At 43.4% G+C, this 27,164-nt stretch overlaps 1 protein-coding gene across 1 annotated transcript in view; it reads right to left on the minus strand.

Annotated features, from left to right (window-relative positions):
* LOC121578771 (transmembrane and coiled-coil domains protein 2-like) overlaps positions 1 to 27,164 on the minus strand; it is a 76,011-nt gene that overhangs the window by 43,470 nt on the left and 5,377 nt on the right. The window contains exons 3-5 of the mRNA XM_045224009.1: positions 22,991 to 23,163; positions 19,440 to 19,456; positions 19,184 to 19,249 (exon numbers count right to left, since the gene is read on the minus strand). Coding sequence (XP_045079944.1) covers positions 19,184 to 19,249; positions 19,440 to 19,456; positions 22,991 to 23,163 — 256 coding nt within the window. The remainder of the gene's footprint in view (positions 1 to 19,183; positions 19,250 to 19,439; positions 19,457 to 22,990; positions 23,164 to 27,164) is intronic.

Genomic DNA, 27,164 nt, shown 5'->3' on the forward strand with positions numbered 1-27,164 from the left:
AGGCCAGTACATCAGGAGACGTGGAGGAGGCCGTAGGAGGGCAATAACCCAGCAGCAGGACTGCTACCTCCGCCTTTGTGCAAGGAGGAGCAGGAGGAGCACTGCCAGAGCCCTGCAAAATGTGCATGTGTCTGCTCAAACGGTCAGAAACAGACTCCATGAGGGTGGTATGAGGGCCCGACGTCCACAGGTGGGGGTTGTGCTGACAGCCCAACACCGTGCAGGACGTTTGGCATTTGCCAGAGAACAACAAGATTGGCAAATTCGCCACTGGCGCCCTGTGCTCTTCACAGATGAAAGCAGGTTCACACTGAGCACATGTGACAGACGTGACAGAGTCTGGAGACGCCGTGGAGAACGTTCTGCTGCCTGCAACATCCTCCAGCATGACCGGTTTGGCGGTAGGTCAGTCATGGTGTGGGGTGGCATTTCTTTGGGGGGCCGCACAGCCCTCCATGTGCTCGCCAGAGGTAGCCTGACTGCCATTAGGTACCGAGATGAGATCCTCAGACCCCTTATGAGACCATATGCTGGTGCGATTGGCCCTGGGTTCCTCCTAATGCACGACGATGCTAGACCTCATGTGGCTGGAGCGTGTCAGCAGTTCCTGCAAGAGGAAGGCATTGATGCTATGGACTGGCCCGCCCGTTCCCCAGACCTGAATCCAATTGAGCACATCTGGGACATCATGTCTCGCTCCATCCACCAACGCCACGTTGCACCACAGACTGTCCAGGAGTTGGCGGATGCTTTAGTCCAGGTCTGGGAGGAGATCCCTCAGGAGACCATCCGCCACCTCATCAGGAGCATGCCCAGGCGTTGTAGGGAGGTCATACAGGCACGTGGAGGCCACACACACTACTGAGCCTCATTTTGACTTGTTTTAAGGACATTACATCAAAGTTGGATCAGCCTGTAGTGTGGTTTTCCACTTTAATTTTGAGGGTGACTCCAAATCCAGACCTCCATGGGTTGATAAATTTGATTTCCATTGATAATTTTTGTGTGATTTTGTTGTCAGCACATTCAACTATGTAAAGAAAAAAGTATTTAATAAGATTATTTCATTCATTCAGATCTAGGATGTGTTGTTTAAGTGTTCCCTTTATTTTTTTGAGCAGTGTATTTTGGTCAGTTTATATTACCTTGTAAATTAAATTAACATACAGTGAGGGAAAAAAGTATTTGATCCCCTGCTGATTTTGTACGTTTGCCCACTGACAAAGACATGATCAGTCTATAATTTTAATGGTAGGTTTATTTGAACAGTGAGTGACAGAATAACAACAACAAAATCCAGAAAAACGCATGTCAAAAATGTTATAAATTGATTTGCATTTTAATGAGGGAAATAAGTATTTGACCCCCCCTCAATCAGAAAGATTTCTGGCTCCCAGGTGTCTTTTATACAGGTAACGAGCTGAGATTAGGAGCACACTCTTAAAGGGAGTGCTCCTAATCTCAGCTTGTTACCTGTATAAAAGACAACTGTCCACAGAAGCAATCAATCAATCAGATTCCAAATTCTCCACCATGGCCAAGACTAAAGAGCTATCCAAGGTTGTCAGGGACAAGATTGTAGACCTACACAAGGCTGGAATGGGCTACAAGACCATCGCCAAGCAGCTTGGTGAGAAGGTGACAACAGTTGGTGCGATTATTCGCAAATGGAAGAAACACAAAAGGACTGTCAATCTCCCTCGGCCTGGGGCTCCATGCAAGATCTCACCTCGTGGAGTTGCAATGATCATGAGAATGGTGAGGAATCAGCCCAGAACTACACGGGAGGATCTTGTCAATGATCTCAAGGCAGCTGGGACCATAGTCACCAAGAAAACAATTGGTAGCACACTACGCCGTGAAGAACTGAAATCCTGCAGCGCCCGCAAGGTCCCCCTGCTCAAGAAAGCACATATACATACCCGTCTGAAGTTTGCCAATGAACATCTGAATGATTCAGAGGAGAACTGGGTGAAAGTGTTGTGGTCAGATGAGACCAAAATCGAGCTCTTTGGCATCAACTCAACTCGCCGTGTTTGGAGGAGGAGGAATGCTGCCTATCACCCCAAGAACACCATCCCCACTGTCAAACATGGAGGAGGAAACATTATGCTTTGGGGATGTTTTTCTGCTAAGGGGACAGGACAACTTCACCGCATCAAAGGGACGATGGACGGGGCCATGTACCGTCAAATCTTGGGTGAGAACCTCCTTCCCTCAGCCAGGGCATTGAAAATGGGTCGTGGATGGGTATTCCAGCATGACAAGGACCCAAAACACACGGCCAAGGCAACAAAGGAGTGGCTCAAGAATAAGCACATTAAGGTTCTGGAGTGGCCTAGCCAGTCTCCAGACCTTAATCCCATAGAAAATCTGTGGAGGGAGCTGAAGGTTCGAGTTGCCAAACGTCAGCCTCGAAACCTTAATGACTTGGAGAAGATCTGCAAAGAGGAGTGGGACAAAATCTCTCCTGAGATGTGTGCAAACCTGGTGGCCAACTACAAGAAACATCTGACCTCTGTGATTGCCAACAAGGGTTTTGCCACCAAGTACTAAGTCATGTTTTGCAGAGGGGTCAAATACTTATTTCCCTCATTAAAATGCAAATCAATTAATAACATTTTTGGCATGCGTTTTTCTGGATTTTTTTTTGTTATTCTGTCTCTCACTGTTCAAATAAACCTACCATTAAAATTATAGACTGATCATTTCTTTGTCAGTGGGAAAACATACAAAATCAGCAGGGGCTGGTGAGGGTCTACTTGGGGAGAATGGGTCTACTGAGAGACTGAAGTGAGATGAGTGGAGGCCCCACACACGCTTCAGAGAAGTGTCTGGTGCCCTCCCAGTCACTCTGTCCCAATCCCACACTGTCCCTGATGACAAACACACAAAAGCCAGTCTGTCTCCCTGGTGACACAAGGACTGCTGCACAAAACCAGGTCTAGACACCCACACCACAACAGACTGACTTTGCTTCCAGGAACGACATTTTCTGGTAATATGACAAAACACATAATACACAAACATCCACAACAACAACAACATCTAAAGGAGGTTTATGTCAACATACTGCAGAGCTAGTCAGTAAACAATTAACTTAGATTACATCAAGCAATGATTTAGTTAAGTTTTCTAGCCAAAACAGAAATCCCTCTCATCCAAACAAAGGTATGTGCACTGCCTGTGAACTCTGCCAAGTTGAGCTGTCACTTTAGCCAATCACACGCCAGATGTACAACATGTTCTTTTGCAGAGAGACCAAAAAAATGGATTCCTGGAAGTTCTCTCAACATGTTTTGGCAGGGGTGGGTTGAGGGAAAAAAATTAAGAGAGAGGGGGGTTGGAGGGTAAAATGACACCAAGACATATTTTCCAACACTGACATGTTTGAGACTTCACACTCAATGGAAATGGACTTTGAAATACCACATACAGATATGTAGGATCTTAATTTGAGCCAGTTTGCTACAGCAGGAAAATATTCCTGCAGCAACAGGAAATGTAAATTATTACTTGATTATAATTATTGGGCCTTTTTTTTAGGGGTTGATAAATATTTTGTTAGGGCAAGTCAAGTCTGACATTTTAAAGTGTAAATTATCAACTTTTGAAGCCTATTTAAACCTTGAATACACTACAAGTTTGCAGTTCCTGCTGTCCAGGAACATTTTCAGCAAAAAAAGAGTGATCAAATTAAGATCTGTATACCAAATACGTATTCAATAGTGAATTTAGCTTTAGCACTGAAACGGTATGATCTTGAAGAGACATACAGAATTGTTCCCTGTTGGTTTAATTGATTCAGTGTCTCTGGGCAAGCCTGTGGCACAATAGTCACTGAGTGTTCATTCAGTTCACCACTACAAGTAAATCTGAGATCACCTCCATCATCATCATTTCAGTGAAATCTTAAGTGATTTAGCAGACACTCTTATCCATAGCAACATGCAGGAGCAATTAAGGTTACGTTTCTCGCTCAAGCGCACATCGACAGATTTCGGAGATTCGAACCAGCAACCTTTCCGTTACTTGCCCAACGTAGAGGGATGCCACATTCTGTTTTGTGCTGTTTGTTGCGCATCAGTCAGTGCATTGAACTTGGCGTCAACCTTTCTTATTTAGGTAATCAGTGTGTGTTAATCTGGACCTTTAGACTTGATGTGTCCTTGGGTCACCTTATGGCTATGTTTTGCTAACAGCTGTTCTCAGTACACAGTGCCATGGAGATCTTTGTGCTTTGTCCCTCCACACCCTGCAGCAAGACAACTTTCCACCAGCAGAAAGAACAGAATGTGAGTTATGTCTTATTTGTCTGCAACAGAGAAAAATCATCCCATTGTGTAACGGATCTGCTCCATGAGAAACATATCTGACCCACACACACTCCCACACACTCCCAGCGGTCCACAGAGGTGCATTGTGTCATTTTGTAATCCATCCACCCATCATCAGCGGCGTATCAGCGATGTGCAACTCATTTCAATCCTGTTTTCCATACAGTTTGGTAATCTGCATTATGTCAGCATTTGAGTTGAGTCATTGGAGAAAGTGCCCAAACCCGTCTGGCACATATTTGAAACATGGACCAGAGAAGGCTGCTAGGAGGAACTATAGGAGGACAGGCTCATTGCAATGGCTGGAATGGAATAAATGGAACGGTATCAAACACATCAAACATATGGAAACCACGTTTCCATTCCATTTACTCCATTCCAGCCATTACAATGAGCCCGTCATCCTATAGCTCCTCCCACCAGACTCTTCTGACATGGACAGATAAGCTGTCAGTGCAGTGTTCATAGAGAGTCGCTGCTATCGTTGTTTTGTTCCAAAACAGGGGGGAGGGTATAAATCTTGAAAGGTTCAAAGGATTCCTAAATTACCCCCATCACCACAGCATAGGCTGCTTTGATAGCATTTTAATGTGGCAATTTATATGGCCAAAACCACTACCACACATCCGTTTTAGCTACCCAAGCAGTGTTATTTTGATTGGCAGGCTTTTTTTTCTCACAGAAATGTGACACTCTAAATGCAGATGTGAGTCCTTCATCACCCTTCCTTTAATGTTATAAGGGCTTTGCGCTGTTGATGTAGGGAGGTGTAATGTGAGATGCTATGTGGCATGACTTGGTGGTTGTAATTCTCCTTCAGAGGGGCTTCCAATACCAAGGGTCAGGCCATGAATGTGGTATGTCTGTCCATTGAACCTTGTGTTGGAACCTGCATGTATTTATAACATGGCCAGAAGGAATCTTCAGTGTGCACAGGCACAAGAGGCTACTCCTGGATGTCGTCAGCGTTTACTGTTGCTGTGACCTCTGGTTTATATAATTCCTCCTGCAGCTGTGTCCTGGTCGGCTGGGGAATGAAGACGGCACAGAACAGGGCGTGGAGAGGGGGAAGTGTGTGAAGTATGTTCATTCATACATACAGTACCAGTCAAAAGTTTGGACACACCTACTCATTCCAGGGTTTTTCTTTATTTTTACTATTTTCTACATTGTAAAATAATAGTGAAGACATCAAAACACATATGGAATCATGTAGTAACCAAAAAAGTGTTAAACAAATCAACATTTATTTTATATTTGAGATTCTTCAAATAGCCACCATTTGCCTTGATGACAGCTTTGCACACTCTTGGCATTCTCTCAACCAGCTTCATGTGGTAGTCACCTGGAATGCATTTCAATGAACAGTTGTGCCTTCTTAAAAGTTAATTTGTGGAATTTCTTTCATACTTAACACGTTTGAGCCAATTAGTTGTGTTGTGACAAGATAGGGGGGGTTTACAGAAGTTAGCCCTATTTGGTAAAAGACCAAGTCCATATTATGTCAAGAACAGCTCAAATAAGCAAAGAGAAATGACAGTCCATCATTACTTTAAGACATGTAGGTCAGTCAATACGGAAAATATCAAAAACGTTGAAAGTTTCTTCAAGTGCAGTCGCAAAAACCATCAAGCGCTATGAAGAAACTGGCTCTCATGAGCACCACCACAGGAATGGAAGACCCAGAGTTACCTCTGCTGCAGAGGATAAGTTCATTAGAGTTACCAGCCTCAGAAATTGCAGCCCAAATAAATGCTTCACAGAGTTCAAGTCACAGACACATCTCAACATCAACTGTTCAGAGGGGACTAGGTGAATCAGACTTTCATGTTCGAATTGCTGCAAAGAAACCACTATTAAAGGACACCAATAAGAAGAAGAGACCTGCTTGGGCCAAGAAACACGAGCAATGGACATTAGACCAGTGGAAATGTGTCCTTTGGTCTGGAGTCAAATTGGAAATTTTTGGTTCTAACCGCTGTGTCTTTGTGAGACGCGGTGTGGATGAACGGATGATCTCCGCATGTGTATTTCCCACCGTAAAGCATGGAGGAGGAGGTGTTATGGTGTGGAGGTGCTTTGCTGGTGACTCTGTCTGTAATTTATTTAGAATTCAAGGCACACTTAACCAGCATGGCTACCACAGCATTCTACAGCGATACACCATCCCATCTGGTTTGGGCTTAGTGGGACTATCATTTGTTTTTCAACAGGACAATGACCCAACACACCTCCAGGCTGTGTAAGGGCTATTTTACAAAGAAGGAGAGTGATGGAGTGCTGCATCAGATGACCTGGCCTCCAGCATCCCCTGACCTCAACCCAATTGAGATGGTTTGGGATGAGTCGGACCGCAGAGTGAAGGAAAAGCAGCCAACAAGTGCTCAGCATATGTGGGAACTCCTTCAAGACTGTTGGAAAAGCATTCTAGGTGAAGCTGGTCGAGAGAATGCAAAGAGTGTGCAAAGCTGTCATCAAGGCAAAGGGTGGCTATTTGAAGAATCTCAAATATAAAATATATTTTGATTTGTTGAACACTTTTTTGTTTACTACATGATTTCATGTGTCATTTCATTGTTTTGATGTCTTCACTATTATTCTACAATGTAGAAAATAGTATAAATAAATAAAAACCCTTGAATGAGTAAGTGTGTCCAAACCTTTGACTGGTACTGTAAGTGTGTACCTACAACATGTGTATGTGTATGTGTTTATTTGTGTGTGTGTGTGTGTGTGTGTGTGTGTGTGTGTGTGTGTGTGTGTGTGTGTGTGTGTGTGTGTGTGTGTGCATGTACAGTTGAAGTCAGAAGTTTATGTACACCTTAGCCAAATACATTTAAACTCAGTTTTTCACAATTCCTGACATTTAATCCTAGTAAAAATTCCCTGTTTTAGGTCAGTTAGGATCACCATTTTATTTTAAGAATGTGAAATGTCAGAGTAATAGTAGAGAGAATTATTTATTTCAGCTTTTATTTATTTCATCACATTCCCAGTGGGTCAGAAGTTTACATACACTCAATTAGTATTTGGTAGCATTGCCTTTAAATTGTTTAACTTGGGTCAAACGTTTCGGGTAGCCTTCCACAAGCTTCCCACAATAAGTTGGGTGAATTGGACCTTGACTTGGTTGTCCTTAAGACATTTTGCCACAACTTTGGAAGTATTCTTGTGGTCATTGTCCATTTGGAAGACCAAGCTTTAACTTCCTGACTGATGTCTTGAGATGTTGCTTCAATATATCCACATAATTTTCCTTCCTCATGATGCCATCTATTTTGTGAAGTGCACCAGTACCTCCTTCAGCAAAGCACCCCCAGAGCATGATGCTGCCATCCCCGTTCTTCACGGTTGGGATGGTGATCTTCGGCTTGCAGGCCTGCCCGTTTTTCCTCCAAACATAAAGATGGTCATTATGGGCAAACAGTTATATTTTTGTTTCATCAGACCAGAGGACATTTCTCCAAAAAGTACGATCTCTGTCCCCACGTGCAGTTGCAAACCGTAGTCTGGCTTTTTTTATGGCGGTTTTGGAGCAGTGGCTTCTTTCTTGCTGAGTGGCCTTTCAGGTTATGTCGATATAGGACTCGTTTTACTGTGGATATAGATACTTTTGTACCTGTTTCTTCCAGCATCTTCCACAAGGTCCTTTGCTGTTGTTCTGGGATTGATTTGCACTTTTCGCACCAAAGTACGTTCATCTCTAGGAGACAGAGTGCGTCTCCTTCCTGAGCGGAATGACGGCAGCGTGGTCCCATGGTGTTTATACTTGCGCACTATTGTTTGTACAGATGAACGTGATACCTTCAGGCATTTGAAAATTGCTCCCAAGGATGAACTAGATTTGTGGAGGTCTACAATTGTTTTCTGAGGTCTTGGCTGATTTCTTTAGATTTTCCCATGATGTCAAGCTAAGAGGCACTGAGTTTGAAGGTAGGCCTTGAAATACATCCATAGGTACACCTCCAATTGACTCAAATGATGTCAATTAGCCTATCAGAAGCTTCTAAAGCCATGACATCATTTTCTGGAAATTTCCAAGCTGTTTAAAGGCACAGTCAACTTAGTGTGTGTAAACTTCTGACCCACTGGAATTGTGATACAGTCAATTATAAGTGAAATAATCTGTCTGTAAACAATTGTTGGAAAAATGACTTGTGTCATGCACAAAGTAGATGTCCTAACCGACTTTCCAAAACTATAGTTTGTTAACAAGAAATGTGTGGAGTGGTTGCAAAACAAGTTTTAATGACTCCAACCTAAGTGTATGTAAACTTCCGACTTCAACTGTCTGTGTACATCAGCAGAAACTCTAACTCATATTAGCCCCCCTAAAGGTCTGTGGGGAGGCCTTGTGACCATAGTGTCCACTCCAGTAAGTCCTCTGATGACAGATAATAACTGGTGTGCCAAGGCCAGATAGTAACAGTGAGGTAGAGAATATAGAGGCTATGGCAGCTAGACCATCTTTAAACAACTATCCCACCGTCAACCACACCAAACCTCACAGACACGAGGATGAGGTGTCATTTTTGAGAAGGCCAGAAGGATTAGAGTTTGTGAACGTGTAACAGTGACTTTGTGAGGTGACATTTAGTGTGTGTTTGACAGTGAGTCTATAGTCTACAGATGAGAGGTTTGGTAAATAGCAATTGAGGTGAGCTAGGCATCCGGGTCTGGTGAGACCTGCTCATTGTCCTGGTCCCACGGGGTGTTTATGTAGGCCTAATGCTGTGTACTCAGTGGCTCAGGGCTGTGTTTACACAGAGACATAATATCCTTCAGCCAGGATCACACAGGAGATGGGGAAGGAGAAACAGAAATATAAACAGGGGAAAGAAAGTCAGAGAGAGAGAGAGAGAGAGAGAGAGAGAGAGAGCGAGAGCGAGAGAGAGAGAGAGAGAGAGAGAGAGAGAGAGAGAGAGAGAGAGAGAGAGAGGGTGAGACTGTGTTGGAAAAGAGTGTGCAAAGCTGTCATCAAGGTAAAGGGTGGCTATTTGAAGAATCTCAAATATAAAATATATTTTGATTTGTTTAACACTTTTTTGGTTACTACATGATTCCCTGTGTGTTATTTCATAGTTTTGATGTCTTCACTATTATTCTACAATCTAAAAAATAGTAAAAATAAAGAAAAACCATTGAATGAGTAGGTGTGTCCAAACCTTTGACTGGTAGTGTATATATTTTTGTAAGCTAGTGGGATCTCATGCCCGGTGCCTGTTACACAATGTTACTGTTTCTTGTCCCGCTTGTGCCACCATAGAAACAACATAGCTATGACACTTCTTCAAAATAATCAGAACTACTCTAATTTAAGAAATCTGTAATGAATTTGACGTTTTTGCCGGGGAGGTCTTGGTCGCGCAATTTCACATCTAACTAAGATGTTTGGTGCAGTATTTCTCAAGTGAAAAAATGTGCATGAAAACTAATCGTCTCTCGTTGAATGACAACAAACACTTCATTGAAGAATCCCATCCATAGTTCCCAGTCCTACTAGGATTAATACTTTTTTTTTTTACCAATCACCAATAAGGGGGCATAGACTTGAAGTTCGACTTGCCTTTTGTGTGCACGAACACCAAAACAAACAAAAACCTAAATATATTTCATCATAATATATGCGCGAACTGTTTATACTGGGAAGCATGCGACAGGTCATTGGTTACTCACATATATGCATATATAACAGTGGAGGCTCCTCAGAGGAGGAAGGGGAGGACCATCCTCCTCAGTGAATTTCATAAAAATTTAAATTGTAAAACAGGAAAAAAGTTATCATTTTTACATAAAACTATACTAAATATAATCACATGCCACCAAATAATTGATTAAAACACACTATTTTTCAAAGAAGGTCTACAGTATCCTCAACAGCACTCTGTAGGGTATCACCATGGTGTGGCCGGAGGACAGCTAGCTTCTGTCATCCTCTAGGTACAGTGAGGGAAAAAAATATTTGATCCCCTGCTGATTTTGTACATTTGCCCACAGACAAAGACATGATCAGTCTACACATTTAATGGGAAATAAGTATTTGACCCCTCTACAAAACATGACTTAGTACTTGGTGCAAAACCCTTGTTGGCAATCACAGAGGTCAGACGTTTCTTGTAGTTGGCCACCAGGTTTGCACACATCTCAGGAGGGATTTTGTCCCACTCCTCTTTGCAGATCTTCTCCAAGTCATTAAGGTTTCGAGGCTGACGTTTGGCAATTCGAACCTTCAGCTCCCTCCACAGATTTTCTATGGGATTAAGGTCTGGAGACTGGCTAGGCCACTCCAGGACCTTAATGTGCTTCTTCTTGAGCCACTCCTTTGTTGCCTTGGCCGTGTGTTTTGGGTCATTGTCATGCTGGAATACCCATCCAATGCCCTGGCTGACGGAAGGAGGTTCTCACCCAAGATTTGACGGTACATGGATGCGGTGAAGTTGTCTTGTCCCCTTAGCAGAAAAACACCCCCAAAGCATAACGTTTCCACCTCCATGTTTGACGGTGGGGATGGTGTTCTTGGGGTGATAGGCAGCATTCCTCCTCCTCTAAACACGGTGAGTTGAGTTGATGGCAAAGAGCTCGATTTTGGTCTCATCTGACCACAACACTTTCACCCAGTTCTCCTCTAAATCATTCAGATGTTCATTGGCAAACTTCAGACGGGCCTGTATATGTGCTTTCTTGAGCAGGGGGACCTTGTGGGCGATGCAGGATTTCAGTCCTTCACGGCGTAGTGTGTTACCAATTGTTTTCTTGGTGACTATGGTCCCAGCTGCCTTGAAATCATTGACAAGATCCTCCCGCGTAGTTCTGGGCTGATTCCTCACCATTCCCATGATCATTGCAACTCCACGAGGTGAGATCTTGCATGGAGCCCCAGGCCGAGAGAGATTGACAGTTCTTTTGTGTTTCTTCCATTTGCGAATAATCTCACCAACTGTTGTCACTTTTTCACCAAGCTGCTTGGCGATGGTCTTGTAGCCCATTCCAGCCTTGTGTAGGTCTACAATCTTGTCCCTGACATCCTTGGAGAGCTCTTTGGTCTTGGCCATGGTGGAGAGTTTGGAATCTGATTGATTGATTGCTTTTGTGGACAGGTGTCTTTTATACAGGTAACAAGCTGAGATTAGGAGCACTCCCTTTAAGAGTGTGCTCCTAATCTCAGCTCGTTACCTGTATAAAAGACACCTGGGAGCCAGAAATCTTTCTGATTGAGGGGGGGGTCAAATACTTATTTCCCTCATTAAAATGCAAATCAATTTATAACATTTTTGACATGCGTTTTTCTGGATTTTGTTGTTGTTATTGTGTCTCTCACTGTTCAAATAAACCTACCAATAAAATTATAGACTGATCAGGTCTTTGTCAGTGGGCAAACGTACAAAATCAGCAGGGGATCAAATACTTTTTTCCCTCACTGACTTCAATACAAAACCTAGGAGGCTCATGGTTCTCACCCCCTTCCATAGACTTACACAGTAATTATGACAACTTCCGGAGGACGTCCTCCAACCTATCAGAGCTCTTGCAGCATGAACTGACATGTTGTCCACCCAATCAAAGGATCAGAGAATGAATCTAGTACTGAAAGCATAAGCTACAGCTAGCACTGCAGTGCATAAAATGTGGTGAGTAGTTGACTCAAAGAGAGAGAAAGACAAAAGTTAAAAAGTTTTGAACAAATTAATTTCTTCCAAAATGAAGGAGAAGCAAGAGAGAAATAGAGAGAGAGAGAGATTGTCCTTTTTTTAAACTTTCAGCTTCACTTACTTAGCTAGCAAATACAGCTAGCTAGTTTAGTCTACTGAAACACCCTGCTCAAACAGAGGGATGCTATGTTAGCTAGCTGGCTATGACTATCCAACACAACACTGGTTTCACTTGGAAAGGTTTTTTCGCCTGGTCACATACAGCTGATGTGTTGTGCATTGAAGTCCACAAGCAAAGGGAAGAGGTGAGAGGAGGAGAGCGCATAGATGCGAGAAGGTATACAACGTGGCTGCTATGAAAGTGAACTGTGTTTACGCGTGATCAGGGGTGTATTCATTCTGCTGATTCTGTTGAAAAACATTTCTTAAACGGAAGCAAACAGAACAAAACGGGGATAAACATACCTGAATTTGTCCAATAGAAACCCTTGTTTGCAACTCATTTTACACCCTATATCAGCTCGATGCAGGCAAGAGTGTGCAAGGCAGTATTGAATGTCACTGTCTGTCCATGTGTCACTGTCTGTCACCTCAAATTTGTCTCTTGAACTGTGTGCACCTACGTTGTAAAATGCAATTCATAGGCTAGGTCGTAGCAACCTCATGATAGGTATATGGAAAATGTGAGTATCATGTAGTAGCCTAAACTTTTAAATTGAACTGGGTGAATGGAATATGAATGAAAGTCATCCAATATGCTGTAATAAAAATAAGACCATGCTTATGAAAAAAGAATCGTCCTCCCTCATCTTAAACGGCACTGACCGCCACTGATATATAAATCATTGGATACTCCCCATGACACACACATGGGAGATGTTCGGCATTAAACAATGGTATGTGAATCGGAATATTATCTGTAACAAATGTGGCAAGTTGTCTAATGTAACATTTGTAAACCAATTATTGTTACAATTTAACCACCGCATTTCCCATACAAAGGCCAAAGCTCGTGCTGCTGTCTTGCTCTAGTTAGCAAACTCAACAAACTAGATCGTTTTGGATAAAACTTTTGACTTTCCTCGGTAGATTGATTTTAGAAGAAGTTCAAATTTGAACTTCTGTGTAGCTAATAATACCCAAATATATGTGGATATCTTGCCCACTGCACAAATAGGCTAGTGGCTACACATTAGATTTTTATTTTTACAAGTCCTCTCTTGTGGACTGGTTCTGTTGAAATGACACGTGGTTGTTATAGTTTCACTGTAGCCTGGGCTACTGCACTGGGGAAATAAGAAGTTTGAGCAGGCTGTCTTCAAGAGCCCTAAGGCCTAATGTTCCCCTTCTCCACACCATTCAATTCCCAATATGCCCCTCAGCAACTTCCTTTCCATCTTATTCCATTGAATGTGTATGTCACAGATTCTGCCGAGGCTGCCCCTCCTCCTTGCTCGGGCAGGTTTCGGCGTTCGTCGTCACCGGAGTACTAGCTGCTGCCGATCTATGTTCTATGTTTCTATGTTCTACCTGTTGTGTCAGATTGTTTCACACCTGTTGCCCATCTTGTGATTACTCCGCCCCTATTTATCCCTGTTGCTCCCATTGTGTTCTGTGCATGTTTGTTGCTTGTACTCGTATGTCATTGGTGAGCGGATATATTCCTCCCTGCGTGGAGGCTTCTTGTTTCTTTTCGAGCTTTAGTAAAGTTACGTTTTTTCCCTTGAGTTCTGTGTCCTGCGCCTGACTTCAGTCTACCGCATACACCGACATCGTGACAGTGTATCATAATAAAACTCTTACCAAATGTTTGGTCTCAATACCTTCATCCTGGTTTTAAACTACCATTTATAAACTAGCAATATCATTATTATTGAAAACCAATTGTAGGCCTAATGTGAACGAAATTAGCTCAGACAGGTAAAGGGATATGTTGGTGAGTGTGACCTGTTCAGGTTCTTGGACTTCTCTCTCCATGTCTCCCGTCCTGTCTCTCTCTCTCGCTCTCTCTCTCTCTCTCTCTCGCTCTCTCTCTCTCTTGGTCAGTCATATGAAACTAATGGACAATGACTCTGCTGTGGGTCTTGTTTCACCAGTGGGTATAGAGTGACCGCCAGGCAGTATCCTGATACCAATGACCCATGCCAATGGATGGTGTGATGGATAGGGCTGAGGAAGGGGATAGGGAGAGCTCTGACACACTCAGCTGCGGTGTAGACAGACAGTGTCACCCTGAGAGGATAGGGAGGGATTCAGACCCCTCTCTGTGCCTCATGTTAAGGTTGGGTAGACCCTCTATCTGTGCCTCCTGTTAATGTAACCCAATATCACAAGCTCCGACTTTTAATTTTGGTGTCTGAGGCCACTTGTTTTACAATAGCCACAACTTGAAAAGACATGTATTGTACCTCTGTGTTTACAGGTCTATATTTCCAAGATGCATTAAGATATCCTGATGCTGTTTGTATTCCACATTTTAGTGATATCAGAGCTTGCAATACTGGTGTGAATGAGATGTTTATGAGTAGGCCTAAGTTCTTTGCAATTGTGAAAAACGACATTCTACAGTATTTGAGTTTCTGTGAAGTGTGGGTGGGTGGTTGATTGTCTTGGGTCATATGGTTGCTAATGTTTTCGATATAGGCTGGAGCGAAAAAAGTTTAAGGATTTTCTTTATCAGAGTACATTTTGTAACATACATTTATTTGTGACCATTTTGTGGAGTTGTGTTATATGGTGTTTTGTAGTGTAATGGACAATTGTTTTTTTGTGGAAACACTGCTGATGCCAGTGATATTTTACCATAGTTTTCTGCTATCACTTATTGCTACTTTGTGTTGCAGGCCTGGGATAACTATAGTTTTAACTATGCTTTGTGGAAAGTAACTTTCTTTCCCAAGGGAACAAATAGTTACTTTCGAGGTGACTGCAACTATTTGAATACAGATCCCCAAAAATGACTACTTTTTAAAACTCTTTAAATACAGATCTCAGAAAGTGACTACCTTTCAAAACTATTTGAATACAGATCTCAGGAAGTTAAAATGTTTCTAAAACTATTGGATTGGTTGCTACTGTATCAACTAATGGCAGGGCTGTATCTGGAACTGCATGTAGAAGATAGAGATAGAATGAATAGAGCACACACAATCTCTTATACCATTCCAATCTATCTGACAGTCATATTCGATCTACACAATACATTTCTATCGGAACATTTTGTAAATGTCCATTCTTCTGAATGTCCATTGCCCCATGTGTACATAGTCAAGTCAGACCAATTAACCAATGATATTTTGTAAAGAGACGTATAAATAAGTTGTGACGTTCAACTACTGTATGACTCTTTCAACATGCCACTGAAAAGGTTGAAAGTTGCAATTAATTTTACGATACCTGAAAATACTGCAGAGTAATTCAAAACCATTTCCAAACATTGCAAACGGCAAGTTGGATGCTTAGCAAAAACAACTTTGAACTTCTTTGTCCATCTGAGGGTAAGTGTTCTTGTTTCAAATACACACTATACCATATACAATGGATAGTTTATTCAGAATACAAACTAATGTGCTTTTCACCCTACCTTGGATGTAGTTGATTCAAGTTTTGGGATATTTAGTTTTATTTTGTTACTGTTAGCATTCTCAGTAACACTTACATTAAACTGTGCCTGTGTAATAAAACCATAATTACATTTGGAGCAACATTTTATTAGCATGTTGCTACATAATACTTTGGTAATTGCATTTTAATTGCAAAGCAATGAGCTGAGAGTTTTTGTAACTACTGTACACAAGAGGAATAGTTCCTTATTCCACTTATGTAATAACTCCAGAATTACAGAATTATGCAATTCTAAAGCAATGTCCAAAGTCCTATGTTACAACAATGTTGCTATTGTAATAATCATAAAGTTACTACACATGTATAATAAGAACTTAATGTCAAGCATTACTGTATTACTTTATGTCTCACTCATTATAAAAAATATCTTTGTTAGTCATTTTGAAGCTGCAAAAATTGTCTACTCTAATGTTGAGGTGATTCCATGTCCCTCATGTATTTAATTATAGGCTATAGGCTACAATAAGATTAATATCTAACAGCCCTCCTAACCATGTGCTTATGGTCATATATTTAGACTAATTCAACTAACTGTTGTAGTATTTGGTTCTTCAGAAAATATTTGGCAGCAATCAAATAAATATGTTTTAGTTTTCAAATTACTTGCATATACTCATATTATTTGGTTTTCTGAGAGGTATTCAAAATACTTTCAAATATTATTTGTTTTTCTGAGACCTGTACTTGAATATCAAAGAAAATAGTTGGATTTTAGTTGATACTCTATATAAACTATATTCGACTACCTCAAGTATTTGAAAAGTGGGTATTTTCAAAGAAATTACAAAATACAACTATTTTCTGCCCAGGTCTGCTGTGTTGTTTATCATTGAGCTGTACTTTCCACTTAAAGAGTGACAATGATGACCTTTGATATGAACTAGCCCTAGCCTATTTATGTACCACTATTGTAGTTAGGCAGTGCGCAGTAGGCACCTAGTCTGATTTCAGTGCAATTAACATCCTACATTTGATCCATATATTCATTTAGATTTTGATTGAGGATATTCAGATCAATTGTTCAAGACGCCATGTCCAAGAAAACAAGAGTTAAGTTCCTGTCACACCGTGACTCAGGGAACTCGTATATGTTGAGTCAGGGTGTGTAGTTTCTATGTTGTGTATTTCTATGTTGTAGTTCTAGTATGTCTAGATCTATGTGTGCCGGTGTGGTTCCCAATCAGAGGCAGCTGTCGCTCGTTGTCTCTGATTGGGGACCATACTTAGGCAGCCTATTGGCACTAGTGGGTTGTGGGATCTTGTTACGTGTAGGTATGTTTTGTGTTCTACCTTGGACTTCACGTTTCGTTTGTTTATTGTTTTGTCGGTTGTTTATTCATTAAAATAAACATGTACGCATATCACGCTGCGCCTTGGTCTGACCCGTCGATGAACGATCGTGACAGTTCCCTAACTGGAATTTGAACCAGCAATCTTGTGAACTACTCTGCTGTGGACAGTATTAGTCGACTAGTCATACCTTTCTCATTTGCACCACAATAAGTTAGGGTAGCTTGGAATGTCTGCTAAGCCACTGCCTCAACAGTGGTGTTCGCTTCACTCGCCAGAATGGAATGGCATCCCTCACATACGCTCCGAAAAAAAGGTGCTATCTAGAACTTTCCACAGAGGGTTCTACATGGAACCAAACGTTTTTTTAATTGTTTTATAGTCATTTAGCAGACGCTCTTATCCAGAGCGACTTACAGTTAGTGAGTGCAGACATTTTTCATACTGGCCCCCGTGGGACTCGAACCCACAACCCTGGCATTGCAAGTGCCATGCTCTACCAATTGAGCTACCTGGAACCAAAAGGGGTTCTCCTATGTGGACAGCTGAACAACCCTTTTGGGACTCTTTTTTTCTAAGAGTGTAGGCTAGTCTATGTGAGGTATCGGCTAGTCTATGTGAGGTATCGGCTAGTCTATGTGAGGTATCGGCTAGTCTATGTGAGGTATCGGCTAGTCTATGTGAGGTATAGACTAGTCTATGTGAGGTGTAGGAGAGTCTATGTGAGATATAGGCTAGTATATAGCTAGAGCTTGCTGGTGAGGAACACCTCCTGGCCCTATCCATAATCACCATGCATGGTATGGAGGTATGGACCTTAAAAAGGAAGTAGAGGAGTGGATCAGAAAACCAGACAGTATCTGGTGTGACCACTATTTGCCTCATGCAGCGCGACACATCTCCTTTGCATAAAGTTGATCAGGCTGTTGATTGTGGCCTGTGGAATGTTGTCGCACTCCTCTTCAATGGCTGTTCGAAGTTGCTGGATATTGGCGGGAACTGAAACACGCTGTCGTACACGGCGATCCAGAGCATCCCAAACATGCTCAATGGGTGACATGTCTGGTGAGTATGCAGGCAATGGAAGAACTGGGACATTTTCAGCTTCCAGGAATTGTGTACAGATCCTTGCGACATGGAGCCGTGCATTATCATGCTGAAACATGAGGTGATGGCAGCAGGTGAATGGCACGACAATGGGCCTCAGGATCTCGTCATGATATCTCTGCATTCAAATTGCCATCATTAAAATGCAATTGTGTTCGTTGTCCATAGCTTATGCCTGCCCATACCATAACCCCACCGCCACCATGGGGCACTCTATTCACAACGTTGACATCAGCAAACCGCTGGCCCACATGACGCCATACATGCTGTCTGCCATCTGCCCGGTACAGTTGAAACCGTGAAGAGCACACTTCTCCAGCATGCCAGTGGCCATTGAAGGTGAGCATTTGCCCAGTGAAGTAGGTTACAACGCCAAACTGCAGTCAGGTCAAGACCCTTCTTCGGTTGTCCGGGTGGTTCATCTCAGACCATCCCGCAGGTGAAGAAACTGGATGTGGAGGTCCTGGGGCTGGCGTGGTTACATGTGGTCTGAGGTTGTGTGGCCGGTTGGACATACTGCAAAATTCTCTAAAACAACATTGGAGGCAGCTTAGGGTAGAGAAATGCACATTGAATTCTCTGGCAATAGCTCTGGGGGACATTCCTGCAGTCAGCATGCCAATTGCACACTCCCGCAAAACTTAAGACATCTGTGGCATTGTGTTCTGTGACAAAACTGCACATTTTAGAGTAGCCTTTTATTGTTCCCAGCACAAGGTGCACCTGTGTAATCATGCTGTTTAATCAGCTTCTTGATATGCCACACCTGTAAGGTGGATGGATTATCTTGGCAAAAGAGAAATTCTCACTAATAGGGATGTAAACAAATTTGTGCACACAATTTTAGATAAATAAACACTTTACATGTTGCGTTTATATTTTTGTTCAGTATAGTTCAAACAGATCTCTTTCCCCTGGCTCTTATGTAAGGCTGGGCCAGCCAGGCCACTAACTACTATTACTATTAATGAGAAGAGGGAGTTATGCTTATGTTTTCTCCTCACTGTGATGATGAGGTTGTGTCACAAATGGCACCCTATTCCCTTTATAGTTCACTACTTTTGCCCAGGGCTGACCAGAGCCTTATGGGCCCTGATCAAAAGTAGTGCACTACATAGGGAATAAGGTGCCATTTGGGGCCCCGTCCAAGACTCCACAGGGTCCCGGGTCACCCACCTGATCTGCTGACACACCGGCCCGCAGCGGGAGACGAATGTCCAAGCACACACTCTGATTCACACACTACACACACATAGACACACAGACACATTAACACTCACTCTACACACACCCATCCAATGTGTGCATGTTTACCTATGGCTGTTTATATGATTGTTTGTGTGTAGTTTATGTATCAATTCCTGAGTGTGATGTGTTCATGGATGTGTGTTAGCGCATCTCGGGGGTGATGACAGAATGTGAGATGTCTCACTTGAGTCTCGCTTCCATCTTATGCAAGAGAGAGTCAAGGGAATCTAGCAACCAGAGCCTCAGGAGCTCCAAGCATGGCCATTAGAGAGAGTGTGAGAACGAGGGAAATAGGGAGGAAAGGGGAGAGAGTCATGTGTCCAGCCAGTTACATCAGATCTGAGCTTTTCAGTGACCCAGCCCACTGCTTGTTGACCCCTCTTCATCTCTATTCGATACTGTGTCAGGAGATCTTACTTAGAGACTTGGCTGTCACTCCTAACTTCACCTTCGTCCTGTAAACACACACACGCACACACCTTAGGGAGGCCGCATACACTACACTCTCAGACACAAACACATTGGCACACAGACACTTACACACCCTCAGTCTGGGTCTTCAGACCTAATGCCTCTATGTGAGACAGTTATTATTAATCTGTGACCCCTATGCAATTACAGCACTCATTACAGCTCTGTCCACACACACACACAGACACAAAGACACAGACACAGACACAGACACACACACAGACACACACACAACACATTCCTAGTGGCGCCACCACTGCTGGACACAGGCTGTAGGTGGAGGGCAATAGAGGGAGTGGGAACTGAGCGGGAGCTAGATGAGCAGCGTAGGGGAAAGAAGAGAGGATTAGAGAAATCTCACTACCATAACTCATTGATGCTGTCTAGACTATAATTAGTAGAGAGAAGAGGGGGACATCTATACAGGGAGAGATGGAGGGGAAGGTTGGCTGGCCAGAAGAGGTTGTTGTTGGAGAGTGGTAACTGGAAAGGAGGAGAGGTTGTCACTGATGATGTTCAGAGGATGACATACAGAAACTATAAGAATGATCTTTACTATTTCAGCAGTACAGCTGTGCTCTCCTATTCTGCATCTCTTTCTCTCTTTCTCTCTGCCTCTGTGAAGGTAGTGCCATGGCTATATTTAAGATGCCCTCTCCAAGTCAGCATGTCCTCTCATTATCTGGCACTGCCTCTAATTTAACTCTCTTTCTCTCCTATTAAACACTCAAGCTGTTTTTAGCACTCCAACCGAAGGTTCCAGTCCTCCCTCCCTCCCACCCTCCATCAATACTCTTTCAAAGGTTCAGGGTTTCTCCTTTATATTCTCATTACTAGTTCCTCTGTTCCTTTCCCCTGTGTCTGGAGAGGGCTGTTCCAGTTCTTATGCTTTTCCATCCATCTCTGTCTAGGTCCCTCCAGAGTGTACGTATGGGGATGTGGAGAGGCCTAGTGTGGAGGATGGCAGAGTGTTTCATCTCACTTTGTTGCAAAAGCTACTTGTTAGTTGAATACTTGACTCATCACATTTACATTTTAGTGATTTAGCAGACGCTCTTATCCAGAGCGACTTACAGTTAGTGAGTGCATACATTTTCATACTGGCCCCCTGTGGGAAATGAACCCACAACCCTGGCGTTGCAAGCGCAATGCTCTACCAACTGAGCTACACAGGGCCTCACCACTGTTATGGCATTGCACGGTTGCACTGTCTAAGCCAAACTCTATAGTGCACTAACACTCATTGAGAAAGGTGTGCATGTGTTAAGAAGCTAAGCCCTTCTCTCTCCTCTATGGTGGCATGTCCCCAGTCTGCTGTCCTCTTTTGTTCTCAGCCGGTCTGTGTTCTCTGAGAGAGTGACTGGGCCAAATGCCTGCTATTCCTTGGCAGCCAAACAACCTCTCCCTACACATCTCTCCTTTTGTTTTCTCCCTCTCTTAATCTGAGGGATTAAGTTGTGTTGGTGGTGGTAGTGGTGGTGGCGGGCAAAGCCTAAGAGGTCACAGTTATGTAAGATGGCCATAATCCAACAGCCATTTATAGTCAGACAGGCTATAACTATAGAGGGCATGCAGAGACTGAATAGTTTATTCAAATATGCCTTGTGCTTGACTAGTTCTCAGCCTATATGGTCTGGTTGGGACTCAATGGTCACCCTTACATAACAGACATTGGCGGGCAGAGAAAGACAAACAAACAAACACACACACACACACACACACACACACACACACACACACACACACACACACACACACACACACACACACACACACACACACACACAGGTACACATACAATGGTGTTTGCACTGCAGACCCTCTCTCTGTGGCTTAGCTAACTTGTTACCCAACTGCAACCTATACATTGCAGAGTCTCTCTAGAGGTTTCCACCTACTGTCTCCCTCTCTGCCCGGGGGTCACCCTGTTTGTGTCCTTGTGTTTTCTAGGACAGTGGTGGGTGGATGGGTGACACTGGGACATATGACAACACAGGTGGCCAGGTGGCGAAAAACTGGGGGTTTTCCCATGCACATCATCCACTGCTTTTTACATCACCATCGCAGATACCTATCCTCTACCACCACTACCCCCCGCCAGGTTATCCAACCTCAACGACCTCTCGCCCTCCTTGTCACAGGCCCCAGACCGGGTGGCTCTGTGGGGGGGTTACAGCACAGTCAACAGGGCAGACCCAGCCTACATGGACTTTGTTTAACACACATAGACTAGTGAAATCTGATGTCTGTGGCACAGAGATGAATGGTCTAAAGTCACGTGTTGCTCATCCGTTTTTGTAGAAGACCCTAACAAGAGACCAGGGAATGTATATGGGATTGTACAGATGTATGATCTTAATTTGAGCCAGTTTGATACAGCAGGAAAATAATCCTGCAGCTACAGGAAATATGAATTGTTATGTGGATTATAATTAATGGACATTTTTTGTAGGAGTTTCTACATTTTTCGTTGGGGCAAATTAAGTCTGACATTTTTAAACCTTGAATACACTACAAGTTTGCATTTCCTGCTGTGCAGGAAAATTCTCAGCAACAAAAGAGTGATCAAATTAACTTCCTACATCTGTAAATGATATGCTAATGTGAAACTGTGTGTGGGCAACTGTATGAGAGTTTGAGTGTTATCAAACGGCTTGTGTGTGCGCATGCGTGTGTGTGTGCGTGTGTATGATGAGTGTGAGACGTATTCAGCGGAGAGAGTGTGTGTCAGACTCGTCCTGCGCCACAGGAGCCTCTGCAGTGTCCTCCTCCACCGCTGACTCAGGCCATCGACCCACAGCTCTCTCCCTCTCACACACACTTGTCCTTATACAACTTTTGCCTTGTCCCTATGGGCTGCAGCAAAACCAGCCCCAGTCACCCTCCTATGTTGTAATGTTATTGATCTGAAATGCGAGCCTGTCTATTGATTTACTGCAGTTTTCCTGGCTAGGGCCTGAGGCTAGGGCTGGAGCTGAGGCTGGGGCTGAGGGCTGAGGCTAGATGTGGGCTGAGGCTGTGGGCTGAGGCTGGGGCTGAGGCTGAGGCTGGGGCTGTAGGCTGAGTCTGTAGACTAGGGCTGGGGTTGTGGGCTAGGGCTAGCCATGAGTCTGGGGCTGAGACTGTGTGCTAAGACTGTGTGCTGAACATGTGGGCTGGGGCTGAGGCTGGGGCTGAGGCTTGGGCTGAGGGTAAGGCTGGGTCTGAACCTGGGGCTGAGAGTAAGATTGGGGCTGAGGCTGGGGCTGAAGGTAAGGCTGGGGCTGGGGCTGAGGCTGGGGCTGAGGGTAAGGCTGGGTCTGAGCATGGGGCTGAGGGTAAGGCTGGGCATGGGGCTGAGCTTGGGGCTGAGCTTGGGGCTGAGGGTAAGGCTAGGGCTGAGGCTGGGGCTGAGGGTAAGGCTGGGCATGGGGCTGAGCTTGGGGCTGAGGATGAGCCTGTGGGTTGGGAGGAGAGCCCTGTTATGTAGGCAGAAATTCTTCTCCATTCTATTCTGGCTCCCAGGTATTTCTAGAGACGAGTCCCTTACTCTGTGTGTCAATACAGATGTAGGATCTTCATTTCATTACTCCTTTGTTGCTGAGAATTTACCTGCACAGCAAACTTGTAGTGTATTTGAGTTTTAAAAAGGCTTCTAAAGTTTGTAATTTCCACTTTGAAATGTCAGACTTGATTTGCCCTAACAAAAACTCTATCAACCCCTACAAAAATGTATATTAATTATATATAATCCACATAATAATTCACATTTACTGTTGCTGCAGGATTATTTTCCTTCTGTAGCAAATTGGCTCAAACTAAGATCCTACGTCTGTATACGGGAAAGCTCTTATTACACAGGCTTATCAAAGCATTATAAGGGGTCAGAGAATGTAAAGGCCGTGAATGGGAACCATGGCCTAGAATACATGACCTTGGTATTTATATGATAGAGAACCCCCTGTTCTAGTGGCTACCATTTCAGTTCTGGTTGTAAATTCAGATTGTATAATTTCACTGTGTACGCATGCTATATCTGTTTGGGTCTGTTTATAGAAATGGTGGCTATCGAGTTCTGTGGACATGTCTGACGTGTGTGTGTGTCTGTGTGCATGTGTGTGTGTGTGTGTGCGTGTGCGTTTGTGTGTGTACTACAGGGTGACTTTCTGTACCATTTCTCTTTCCCTCTGTGTCTGTATTTTTCCACTGTGTGCTAGGGAAGCTGATGAGACATTGGCTGCGTGACTGCGTCCTTCACTAGAGAAGCTTAGGTTAGCCGTGCTCTGTGTCAGGTAGCAGCCTTATCCACCCACCCACTCTCTCTCTCTCTCTCTCTCTCTCTCTCTCTCTCTCTCTCTCTCTCTCTCACTCTCTCACTCTCCTCCTGTCCCTCCCTCATTCCCTGCCCAGACACTGCAGCGCTCTGCTTGGAAATTTCCATACTGCAGCAGAGAGAGTCAGAGAGGAGGAGGAGGGTGTTTGTGATGATGGAGAGAGTGTTGGAGAGAAAGAGAGCAGGGGAGGGAGGGGATGAGAGAATGTATGTGTGAAAGAAGTAAGTGATAAGGTTTGAGTTAGTCACCACATTGAGAGGAACATATTGACCGTTAGTGACGCAGGGCAATGATACGTTGAATGCTGATGGGGGTTTGGGTGTGTGTGTGTGTGTGTGTGTGTGTGTGTGTGTGTGTGTGTGTGTGTGTGTGTGTACAAGGGTAAGAGGAATCTAGAAAGAAACTAAGATGAGCAGCTGAATGTGTCACATGATACTATGAAGAGAAAAGGAGGGATGGAGAAGAGTAGAGAATGACTGCGGGATCTGGACGGATGACTGATGAGATCTGAAATCTGTGTGAGAATGAGAGAGAAACAGATGGATAAGGAGGAGGGAGAGGAAGCAGAGGGATAAAAAGAGTGAATGTGTGATAGAGAACCAGGGAGGGATAGAAAGAAAGAGATAGAGGGAGGAGCGTAGTTTTGGGGCTGCAGGAAGGGTGCTGTTTTCTCTCACTGAGCTCTGCAGAAACATGTGCACACCTCTTCCTGTGCACAGAGGACAAGCGAACAACTGCAGTATCCCACTACCACTGCATGGGACCACACCATACCACACACCACACACCACACACCACACCACACACCACACACCACACCACACACCACACACCACACACCACACACCACATCACACACCACACCACACACACACACTGGACCATAGCTCATCCCTGCACCCACTCACAAATCACAATCATGCATATTTACAAAGTGGTTCACTGACACACATTCTTCGAAAACACCCATAAACACATGCAAACACTGTGTGATGTGGTTGAAATCTCATGTATCTGATACTCACCTGCTGAGGTGAATGCTTACTCACCTATAGACAGAACACACTGACACATACTCGCTACAGAAAGTATTCCAAACTACCACCCACATGCATATGCCCACTGTGCACAACACGTGTCACTGATGTTAGTAGACAGTAATACATATACAATAAAGCAATATTACACCAAAGCAATTACCGGTATAACAATCCAGCACTCACACAAGTACCCTATCAGTGAGGGATGGACACCAGCACACAGACTAAACTCATCACCAGTCACATCGATACACTCCGGACAAGTGGGACAGAGATGCACATCGCAATGACATTCATCTGCAGGCCATACACAAGAGCAATTATACATGCACACACATACACATAATCACGCACACAACACAACACATTGCATTTCTGATTGGCACACTGCATTGCAGACACACACACACACTCTCACTCTTTTGGAGGAGAGAATCTAACAGTTGTGTAAAGTACTTAAGTAGTTTTTCGGGGTATCTGTACTTTACTTTACTACTTTTACTTTTACTTCACTACATTCCTAAAGAAAATAATGTACTTTTTACTCCATACATTTTCCCTGACACCAAAAAGTACTCGTTACATTTCAAATGGTCCGGCAGGACAGCAATATGGTCCAATTCACTCACCTATCATTATAACGCGTTGTCATCCCTACTGCCTCTGATCTGGCGGACTTACTAAACACAAATAATGTGTTTGTAAATTATGTCTGAGTGTTGGAGTGTGCCCCTTGCTGACTGTAAATTAAAAAAACAAGAAAATCGTGCCGTCTGGTTTGCTTAATTAAGGAATTTTATGTATAGTATTTACTTTTACTTTGTACTTTTACTCAAGTATGACAATTGAGTACTTTTTCCACCACTGTACTTAAGTACATTTAAAACCAGATACTTTTACACTTTTACTTGAGTCATTTTCTATTAAGGTATCTTTACTTTTACTCAAGTGTGAAAATTGAGTACTTTTTCCACCACTGGAATCTAACATGTGAATTGCAGACTTGTCTTGCTCAGGTTCTTAGGGCAGAAGTTGCTGAACGTTGTCTTGTTGACCTAGCCCTGGCCTGTAGCACACATTGCCACACACACCAGCACTTCAGTGCACTCCATTCAGATTTATGTCAAGTGCTGCGTAAAGGGGTGGCTAGCTATATTTAGTTGCACAGATATTTTTACCCTCCTGTTCACTCATATACTCGCATGCCTTCCATAAGGGGGTCTGCCGAGTCACCAGGTCGGTTTTCCTGTCCGCCAAGAAATTCAGAGCAGGGGAATGTCAGGATTGTGACCTTGGTCTGAGGAACAAGTTGGGAGGTCTGAGAAAAGCTGACGAAAACGTATTAAGAAGTCTCACAAATCCCTTGTCTTCCCCCTGCTTCGCCTCTCCTTCCATACCCTGGGAGGCATGGCGCTTCACTTATCTCACTCTACAACCTGCAGGTCTGAACTCAGCTCTACTACCATGCAGAATCAACTGTGTGCTGCCTGCCTGCTGTCATTAACCTCTACGGGATTGGTGTCCCGTATACAGGACGGTTGAGCTAACGTGCGCTAATGTGATTAGCATGACTGTTGTAAGTAACAGCAAACTTTCCAGGACATAGACATGTCTTATATGGGCAGAAACCTTAAATTATTGTTAATCTAACTGCATTGTCCAATTTACAGTAGCTATTACAGTTATAAAATACCATACTATTGTTTGAGGAGAGTGCACAACAACAAAAAAACGTATCATGGCAGCTGGTTTGATACATTCACCTCTGAAGGTAAATAATGTACTTACATTCAGTAAACTTGATCTGATTTGTCATCCTAAGGGTCCCAGAGATATATTGTAGCATAATTATGTTTGATCAAATCCGTTTTTATATTCAAATGTAGGAACTGGGTTCTACAGTTTGAACCCCTGCTGTCTCTGGCTCCACACCCACCCCGCCCGGCCATCTAGATTAGTGAAAGTCAGTGTATAAACTAAGGATCCAACATGTATGACATTCCTGGGAGTGTGTGAACTTACATTTTGTATTACCATATCATTTATGTATGTTCTCTATAGTTATGTACTTGAAAATGTATCAAT

Source organism: Coregonus clupeaformis, chromosome 12 (assembly GCF_020615455.1).
Source record: "Coregonus clupeaformis isolate EN_2021a chromosome 12, ASM2061545v1, whole genome shotgun sequence".
Lineage (NCBI taxonomy): Eukaryota > Metazoa > Chordata > Actinopteri > Salmoniformes > Salmonidae > Coregonus > Coregonus clupeaformis.